Source organism: Gekko japonicus, unplaced genomic scaffold, assembly GCF_001447785.1.
Source record: "Gekko japonicus isolate JY-2015 unplaced genomic scaffold, Gekko_japonicus_V1.1 scaffold2718, whole genome shotgun sequence".
Lineage (NCBI taxonomy): Eukaryota > Metazoa > Chordata > Lepidosauria > Squamata > Gekkonidae > Gekko > Gekko japonicus.
Window position 1 is genome coordinate 14099 of NW_015168127.1, and position 10583 is coordinate 24681.

At 43.3% G+C, this 10583-nt stretch overlaps 1 protein-coding gene across 1 annotated transcript in view; it reads right to left on the reverse strand.

The window, feature by feature from the left end:
* Positions 1-1297: 1297 nt before the first annotated feature.
* LOC107113553 (phosducin-like protein 2) overlaps positions 1298-10583 on the reverse strand; it is a 74589-nt gene continuing 65303 nt past the window's right edge. The window contains exons 7-9 of the mRNA XM_015414903.1: positions 6797-6940; positions 4033-4241; positions 1298-1416 (exon numbers count right to left, since the gene is read on the reverse strand). Coding sequence (XP_015270389.1) covers positions 1298-1416; positions 4033-4241; positions 6797-6940 — 472 coding nt within the window. The remainder of the gene's footprint in view (positions 1417-4032; positions 4242-6796; positions 6941-10583) is intronic.

The window sequence follows — 10583 nt, forward strand, 5'->3', positions numbered from 1 at the left end:
AAGGCCAAGGGGCTAGATTTCTAGCTGGTATGTACAGAGGTTTCTTGTGGGTGCTACTGGAAATTTCTAGAATTAGTCTCTGAAGCGAGAATTCCATAAATGAGCAAGGAAGGAAAATACCGCTATACACAAAAGTGATAGAATGTTTTTGAGGTTGTTTCCTCAGAGAAGCATTTGGTGATGTCTATTTATTTATATGACACCTTTCTTCCCAATGGTGACCCAAAGCAGCTTACATGACTCGCCTGTCCTCCATTTTGTCCTCACTCCTGTGAGGTAGGTTAGGCTGAGAGTGTGTGACTGGCCCAAGGTCACCCAGCAAGCTTCTATGGCAGAATGGGGATTTGAACCTGGTTCTCTCTAACCATTGCACCACTAAACACTACATCACACTGGCTCTCAAATGTAAAAGTTACCCTCTGCCTCAATATATACATTCAGTACATTAGTACTATGTATCCTGCTAAATTATTCCCCGGGTGATCTCTCATTATATAACAGCTCCATATAAGCTATTTGTGTAAACAGTAAAGCTATGAAATATACTGCCAGCATAAAGTTACGTTTCAAGTAAATGTGGGTCAAGCAGGAAACACAAGAGCAGGTTGAATCTTACTAGGACAGGAAATGCAAAAAGGGACAACAACTAGGCGGACTCCATTTATTCCACAGACATGTCATTGGGATAACTGAACACAGTTCTGATGTAACAAGAAGAGAAACCTAGATTATTTGAGCTATTAGAAGGCCTAGAAGCCAAATTCAGTTTTCGAATGGATTGTGGAGGAAGTTACCTGGTCTGGCTTTTTAAAAGGACAGCTACCTTGTTCTCATAATCCTTTGTGGGCATGGGAACTTGGGGGGTGGGGTGGGGGTTGCCTGCAACGAAGTCTTGCCTGCAACGAAGAACAGAGACACAAGCTCTTGTGTATGCCAAGATGCTCACTCCGTGCCAGTGAATGAGGAACAATAGTTCTAGCGGAAGCTGCATATGTGCATTTACAGAGCCCTGGATTGGAGCAATGTAATAGTACTAGCGGAAGCTGCATATGTGCATTAGAGCATTTACAGAGCCCTGGATTGGAGCAATGTGTGTGCGCATGTGACTGTTATATAAAGGCAGCATTGTTACTGATACAGCAAATGACCCCAACTGTATTTGTGCTATGCTATTTCTTTATTTTTAAAAGCAGCATTAATTACACTGCAATTAAACGAACCATAAAGATAGCACCAGCTTTTGTTCTTCTAGTATCCTCCCAGTTTAAGTAGCAGTTGTCTCTTCACCATCCCCCGCTTAGTTGCGTATGGAAGCATTTCTAATCGAAGATGTCATCATATCCACAACATCCTTTTTGGGGTTTTCTTCCAAATCAGTTTTGAGAGCCCCAACTTCTGCCAACTTCCATTCAAGTTCTGGAACAAAAAGAGGTCTTAAGGTGAGCTGAAACGCCAACATCTTTAACAATAGAAAACAGAACACTTTTTTAAAAAGTTAGATAAATAGTATTGGGGGAGTATACTGAAGCCATACAGGAACTAGCTATTTTGTAGACCCTGTAGGGTCAGTCTTGTTCCGTTAGTTATTATTGAAGTAACCTAGGAATCCGCCATACAAATATGTCGATAGAAGTGACTAGCCATAGGTGAGTAGGGCAATAGCTATTTACGAGCCCATCAGCTGGTTCTAGTATGAGATTGTGAGCTTGAACTCATGTTATACTCCTCTCTAGTCAGCTCCTTGGCTTGGACCTTACCAGGGCTCTACCCTGTTTGGGAAAGTGGATACAAAGATTCTCTAATAGTATTATTGTTGTCCTGAATCTTCATGAAACGTAGGACCATTGCTTGGGTGTACATTTTGTCTGGAGTTGGAAGCTAGGTGGGAGACCACCAAGGAAGTTCGGGGTTTGTTGCTTGCCTTGAAAACCCTATGGGGTAACCATAAATCAATTGTGACGACAATTTGCAATGGAGGTATACTTAACCAAAAGAGAAAAAGTAATTGTAACAGAGGAACAAACCAAGCAACTGGCCAAAGAACTGCAAACGGAGGACTTACACAGAGGAACAGAAGGAGAATCTCCAAGTAACTCAGAGCCATTTGATAGCAGCTCAAAACAAAGTTCATGGACCAGAAACTCCGAAGAAGAAACAAGCACAGAAAAGGGCAAGTTGGATGTGGCAACAACATTAGGACAAAGTAGATAAATTGAAAGTAGTATAAGTAAATATCAATAGACTGAATTCCCCGTCGACATGCATGAAAATTTTCAAAACGCTGATATATTATGCTTACAAGAAACTCATATAAAGAAGAAATATGAACATATCTTGCTTCAGCTTAGGCAGAGTAGCACAGAACAAAGCACAGAACAAAAAATGTGGAGTGGCTATTTACATAAACAATCCACAATTAGAAGTATTAGAAGAATTAAGAGATCCAGATGGAAGATACCTAATGTTAAAAATGAGACTCCTGAAACGCAAAATATGAGTGATAGCAACAATATATGCACCAAACGATGCAGAAGTTGGATTTTTTGAGACTTTTTTCCCAAACTATGCTACACTTTCAAGATGAGGAAATAGTGATGTTTGGAGATATAAACAGAGTATTAGACCCAAAAAAGACAGATCAAGGAAAATTAAAGGTAGAAAACTACCTAAAAATGTATTTCAATACATGGAAATGCTGGAATTAGAAGACTCTTGGAAGGCCAAGCATCCCAAGGGCAGAGACTTTACCTTTTTTTCAGACAGACATCAAACATTCAAGAATAGATATGTGTTGGACATCAAAAATTTTGACAATGAATTCAGAAAAAGTAGAGATTCAGCCAAAGATATTTGCAGACCAGAATCCCATAGGAGTAGTCTTGCAATGGAACAGAGAATCAAGAAGAAGATGGAGTTTAAATGATGCTCTTTTACTACAAAAAGATGTGGTAAATAAGTGTAAAAAAAGATTTGGAAGAGTTTTTTGAAATAAATAATACAGGTGTCAACCTTTATCTTGATTAGCATGACAAGGGGCCATGGCCAACAGTGTTTCTCCTTACATTCTATAGTCAATCACAGGAAGAAAAAGGAGGAGGAAGAGGAGGAGGAGGAGGAGGAGGAGATTGGATTTATACCCCGCCCTTCACTACCCAAAGGAGTCTCAGAGCAGTTTACAATCTCCTTTCCTTTCCCCTCCCCACAACAGACACCTTGTGAGGTAGGTGGGGCTCAGAGAACTCTAAGAGAACTGCTCTTGAGAGGACAGCTCTGAGAGAACTTGTGACTGACCCAGGGTCACACCAGCAGCTGCATGTGGAAGAGTGGGGAATCAAACCCGGTTCTCCCAGACTAGAGTCTGCACTCCTAACCATGACACCAAACTGGTGTAGTGAATGTGAAGATGACAGCAGCCAGACCAGCAGGTTCTGCTGGCTGATGGGTGTAGAGCCCTAGTGGTGGCCAAGCCATGGGCTGACTAGGGAAGCAGCACGGAGACTAGAGAATCTCTGGGATATCTAGAATCAGGACCACTGCGAAGGAGTCTTCCCAAGGAAAAGATTAAGGAAACGGGGGACAGCTGCTTCCCTTGCAAAAGGCAGAAAGATAACTAGGCTGTGGTAGAAAACCCAGGGGGGATGTCATTAACCCAGCCCACCGGGGCTCTGCATGCAGAAAGGTATTTTGGAACCCAACCCTTCATCTATAGGCATCCGGGGACAGTCTGGCACTTCAGCTTGCAGAGAAAGTCCCCGAAGGGCCGCTGCTCTGGAAGGCCCTGGCCAGCAGGAGCCAACTGAGACAAGTGGCCCTTGCGGGGCTGACAGGGACGCAGGCCTTCTCGGCTTGGACTTGGACTGCGGGAATGACAAGGGGAACCATTTTGCGTGAGCCGGCGCTCACTCTCAGCATTGCCGCAGCCCAGCAGGTCTGAGCTGATCCTGCCTGGCTGTCAGTACTGCAAGGCAAGCCGCTTTTGCTCCAGGACTGTTGCACCACCCTTGTTGTTTAAAAAGAAGGTTGAACTATTACCTTCCGCTGTCAGCTTTGTTCCTCCACATTCTGTCACTCCCAAGAACTTGCTTTTGATCTGTCCATTTTCATAGACAAACAATGTAGGCAAGCAACTGTCATGGTAATTTTCAATACAGCTGCTGGCCACGGCTTTCACAAACTTGGTTTCAGGAAACTTTTGGGCCAGGAAGCTGAGGTGTCTATTAACTAGTGAACACATAGGAATGCTACAAGAAATCCCAACATGAAAAAAAGAAGAGAAGAGATTGGATTTATACCCTGCCCTTCACTACCCAACAGAGCCTCAGAGCAGTTTACAATCCCTTTCCCTTCCCCTCCCCACAACAGACACCCTGTGAGGTAGGCGGGGCTGAGAGAGCTCTGACAGAAACTGCTCTTTTTCAAGAACAGCTCTTGTCAGAACTACGGCTTGCCCAAGGTCATCCAGCCAGGTGCAAGTGGAGGAGTAGGGAATCAAACCCAGTTCTCCCAGATTAGAGTCCGCGCACTTAACCACAACACCAAACTGGCTCTCTTGAACAAGAAGAAGATCTTGAACAGAACTGGCATGATATTTGTTTGTTTGTTTGTTTATATTTGTCCCCACACACACCCTTTTCTCCCTAATGGGGACCAAATCAACTTACAACACAGTTTTCTCCTTTTCTATTTTAGCCTCATAACAACAATCATGAGAGACATGTTAGGCTGAAGGAGAATGACTGTGCCAGAACTATGGCTTGCCCAAGGTCATCCAGCAGGTGCAAGTGGAGGAGTGGGGAATCAAACCTGGTTCTCCCAGATTAGAATCCCAGCTCCTAACCACTACACCAAACTGAGTCTTTTTGATCATGGAACTCTCTTTGGGAAAAAATCTTTTTGATCACTGAACTCTCTCTGAAACACAAATATTTCCCGCAAATATTCCCCATCAACCCCTGCACCCATACCACAAGGATGTTACTCTGAGTTCAACCAGAGTGGTGGGTTTCCAACCCCATCTCTCTGCCTCTTGGGCTTAGCATTTTCCCCACAGGTCTGTACACCCATAAGTTCATTGCACTGCCCCACAAGTCTGCACACTCATAAATTCATTGCACTGCCGCACAAGGTTGGGTTCCTTTCCCAAGCAGCACCCAGACCAGAGAGATTCCTGTCACTATCCCCCCATATGTACAGGAATGTCACGTTTTCTTGTCCGTGATATTCCACAGAGCGAAGGCAAGAGTTTCCAACAGAGCCCTATGTATGTCTTTACTTTGTAGTTTACCTTTCTTGCTGAGATGCAAGGCAGATTACAGGATGTAAAATAGTGCAACCAAACAGCATAAGACAACCAATGAACAATGCAATGAAGATTACAGAAGTAGAGAACAATGCAAATAAACTATCTAAGGCAAGGTAGGCTACAAACAATCCTGAACGTGGATTACAAGGTATAAGACAGTGTGGGAAAGCAGGTGATACCTTCTGGGCCAGCTAAAAATATTTGTATTCAGGTCTCAGTCTGGGGTGTGGTTTCTGGCCATGTGGCAATCTGTTTGAGCTCTGCCCCCACCCAATCAATTCACCTAAATCCCCTGTCTGCAGCCCTGCCAAAGACTGCTAAGCTATGACATGCCCATGGTACATTGCTCATCAAAGCTTCCTTGATTCCTAATTATTCCTCATCTGCAAATTTCAGCTCGAAATCTCCCTGCTTTGCATCATTTCTCAGCTGCATAAAAGGGAGCTGCTCAGTTTCTCAACACCGTGACACAATGCATGACAAATCTTTGGTCTCAGACCCAGCAAAAACAAATAGATCTAAGCACTTAACTAGCAAAACGTTCAGCCATCCAGGAAGCTCATCCGCCTACCAAACTGTCTTGGACAGTTTCACCAACAGAATTAAAATACAGATATATATTTCCTCATGTCTAGAATCTGAACATAGCTGCCACACTGGCAAAAATGCTTTCCCACTGGCTCTCTTTCTCTTTCTGTTACACATTAACAAGCATTCCCAAGTGGCACTCTTCAGACTAAGAGGTGGGTCGTCTGTTGAAGAATACATCTACCTATTAGATTTATCAATCAGGGGAAACCCAGATGAGAAATCTCAGTTTCCAACAAGATTTTGGATGTTTCTTTAAGACCCCAAGAGGAGCTGTGGTGGCTCAAGTGGTTAAGACGCTGAACTGCAGGCTGTGGAAGGTCGGTAGTTCAGCAGTTCGAGACCCGGGTTGCCGCATGACAGAGTGAGCTCCCGTCTCTAGTTCCAGCTCCTGCCAACCAAGCAGTTCGAAAGCAAGAAATTGCAAGTAGATAAATAGGGACCACTTCGGTGGGAAGGTAACAGCGTTCTGTGCGCCTTGGTGTTTAGTCCTGCCAGCCACATGACCACGGAAACGTCTTCGAACAGCGCTGGCTCTTTGGCTTTGAAACGGAGATGAGCACCGCAACCCTAGAGTCGGATTCAACTGGCTTTCGAGCAAGGGAACCTTTACCTTTACCTTAAGACCCCCAGCTTCCTGTGCATAGCATATGAACACACAATATACTTAGAGAGTATTCCTATGTACATTTCAGGGGCAAGCATCTGTTATCTAGACAGGAATGTACCTAGGAATGATAGCAATATTTATAAGACAAATCCAGTAGAAATTATTAAAGGTATCTGGCTGTTCAAGCAATCACTCCAGAGTAAACGTCTTGAGTTTGTACACATTTTGTTTATACTAAGTCTTAAGGAAATCTGTCTCCGTTTTGAAGTCCAATATTTTGAAATCCTGATAATTACCTTGATTGGTATAGATGAATGACAACCCACACACCCTTGGGCGCATTGGTCACTTCTTTGACATACTGTTCACCAGAAATTTCTCTGAGTTCTCCATATCTTTGTGTCTTCTGTAAAGATTTCAGTTCCTTCAAGCGTCGTTTCCTGATTAAGAAAAATCAGGTGTTCATCTCTTATGTAAGATATTGTTAACAAAACTTAGGAGGAAGAGTCAGGTATGGAGAGCTATGGAGCATGTCAGCTCAGAGGTTTGCGGAAAGGAAAGTTATAAAATATGGGGAACAAGAGCGGGTTCAGATCACTTGGAACAGATCACTTGTGTGACTGCACTGCCTCAAAATGCACGTAAGGAACAGCTTGCTTAAAGATAGATCCAGTTGGTCAGCCATGTTGGTCTGAAGCAGTACAACAAATTTAGAGTCCAACAATGGCACCTTTAAGACCAACAAAGGTTTATTCAAGGTATGAGCTTTCGTGTGCACGCACTTCATCAAATACGTTAGAATGGCAGGCAAGGTTCAAACTTAAAGGCAGAGAATGAACAGCAGATTAACATACAACATGATGATGATCAAGATATGCAAAGTGTTCCTGTCCAGCACTCAGCTCCGTCTGAGAGCTGAACGCTTTCTAGGATGTGATCAACGCACAGCCAAACTGATCTCATCTGATGGCTGGGTGGAAAAGTTACATCTTTGCAGGGGTCATTTCCTGCAGGAGCGCACAGGAGCGGAGCTCCGGCAGTAGAGAGCCCAGGGGGCGGGCACATGCAACAAGCCCCGCCCCCTGCTCCCAGCAGCCCCGGGCCATGAGGAGCAAGAAGCAGCCAGGTAAGTTGCAGTGGTTGTTGCCTTCTGACACACTTCCAGTGATGTCAGGGGTGTGGCATATGCAAATAAGCTATGCTAATGAGTTATGCTAATGAGCTCCTGCACCTCTTTTTCTACAAAATGACCCCTCCCCCTTTCCTTGCAGTAAGGATAGACAAAGAGACGGAAAAGAACTATACATTTCTGTCTCCGTGCCTCTGAGCTCAGGAAATTACTCTTGATGAGCCAGTCAGAGGGATGCTTTCTGGGACACCTAGCTCAGGACTACAATGCCCAGGGGCAACTGCGCTTAAAGATACACAGCAGTTTTACTGAACTACTATTACCTGCAGTTAATGCTGACTGGGGGCAACACACAAAGTGACACTAAATAACAAGTTAAGGTTATAGGGTCAACAGTTGTAAAGCAATAAATATGTCAGACTAGCAGATAGATGTCTAAAGGTGTCTTTTCTAATTGTGGGAGGTGCCTGGGAATTTTCATTCTCTCCTGTCAGGCGTGGAGGGTGCTTAACACTACTGCCCCCTCCAAAAAATACTGTTATGTCAGCAGACATCCTAATATACTTAACGTGTTATTTAGTTTTCACTTTGCATATCTTGATCATCATCATGTTGCATGTTAATTTGCTGTTCATTCTCTGGCTATAAGTTTGTACCTTGCCTGCCATTCTAATGTACTTGATAACACTTGCTTAAAGGTTCTCCATGTCGGCTATTTTTATTATTGATGCTACATTTCCACTGTATTTTAGTTGGTCTTGATAAATAAATTCAGGGCTATTTTTGGGCAGGAATGAACAAAAAAAAAAACAGGAACGGATTTCCGACTGGCTCCCGAGTTGGCCATGCCCAGCAGGAACTCATTAGCATAATAGGCCACACCCAACAGCAGAAACTCATTAGGATTGGCTACATTAGGGGTGTGTGGCCTAACATGCAAAGGAGTTCCTGCTACAAAAAAAAGCCCTGGGTTTTGACAACGAACAAGGTAAACAGAATAACAAGCAAAAGGTGGGTGTGGCTGGATGACCACACTTCTGGTAACATGGGATGTGGCCTAATATGCTAATAAGCTATGCTGTCAGGGGTGTGGCTGGATATGCTAATGAGTTTCTGTTGTTGGGTGTGGCCTATTATGCTAATGAGTTCCTGCTGGGCTTTTTCTACAAAAAAGCCCTGAATAAAGTAATGCATTACTGTTGTTTATAGGTTTTCTCTCTGTGGACCAATGTGGCTACCTACAGTCTTGTCTATTTGACTAAGGTTGCCAGGTCATCTCTGGCCACCAGTGGGGAATGGGGGGCACGGGCGCCAGATTCAGGTTGGGAAACTCCCAGAGATTTGGAGGTGGGGCCTGGGGAGGAGAGGGACCTCAGCGGGGCACAGTGCCATAGAGTCCACCCTGCCATTTTCTCCAGGGGAACTGATCTCTGTAGTCTGGAGATGGACCGTAATTCCAGGGGATCCTCAGTCCCACCTGGAGGCCGGCATCCCTACTATTTAGAGAAAGACTTCATTTAGCTGTCCAAGAAATGAATTCTGTAACTTGAGGTAGATGATCTTCTTACAGGACTTGGCTTATAGCAGTTACCTGTTTAGCCTCTTGGTAATGCTACCCAGTTTGACTTCTGTTGACTTAATGGCAGGTAGATCATCTAAAACTGTTCTCCAGGTTAGTTAGTATCTGGACTATTTCATTTTCCTGCTACTACTAGCCTTAAATGGGACCTATGCATTCCTGATTGGACTGCAGGGGGCTCTGATAAAACATGAGTATTTATATTCTACAAGAAGTGACTCAATTTTTTGCTTCATCTTTCAAAGTTTCCTCCAGTGCAATAGGAAATAGGAAATTAGATTTGCAGCAATCACCAAGAAACCTAGTTAAGTCTGCAACACCTATCAGTGTTTGTCTTCCTAATGTTACAGGCTGCAGACAGACTTTGGACTTTTTCATTATGCCCTAAAATATATTTTCCCTCTTTTCTCCTACCTTCCTGCTTTTTATTTTATATTTAGCCTTATCTGAGGAATTAAAATGCTCATACTATTGCTGACAGTACTGTTTCTGGATTTAATTTCCACTGATGTCATTCTATTTATTGGTATGTGTAAAACTGGATACATTTAAAATAACTGCACATTTTCCTACGGAAACGTTACAAGTAATGTGTGGACTCAACAGGAAAATTACAAAGTAAAAGCTGCTTGGTTCGCAAACACATGAAAGCCATGGCTGTTAAACATGAAAGCACAAGGTGGCGCTACTTACCTATGCAAATCCTAATTAAGTAAGATCAGAAGGCAGTTTCCAAAGTTTTCATATAATCGAAATTAGTTATACATTCCAGAAGGGTAGTTGTGTCACTCAGCTACAGCACAAGCAAGTGGAGTCTTGTGGTTCCTTAAAGACTAACAGATCTATTAAATCATAAACTTTTGTGGGCTACAGCCCACTTCATCAGATGCATGAAGTATATTCTCTGTTGTCAGGTGTGAACAGAGAAAGACAGAGAAAAATGTGAACAGCAGGGGCCAAATGTCTTCCCACAGCATACAGTCTGTCGTAGACAGTACATCTTACATGTCATAGTTTTCTGGACCCTACTAGTTACAATTTCTTTCTCTGTTTTAAAGTATTTATATATGCCAATGGGAGGATACATTTCACAAAGCGGACTTGGGTCCACAAAAGCTAATGGCACCATAAATCTGGGTTAGTATTTTGAATGAGTATTTCATGGCTTGCAGGACATAGCTCAATGAATTAAACAGGTTAAGGATGGAATCCTAAGGTTTTTCTGGAAAATGTTTAGCATAGCCAGTTAGCCCTGTTTGTTTCCTTTCACAAAGTAAGAGCGATTTCCTTTGCACCAATACCCATCCCTTTCTGTCAGTCTGCCATTCCAGGGATGTACTCAGACAAATAAAAGGAATGCCTATTGAGAACAACA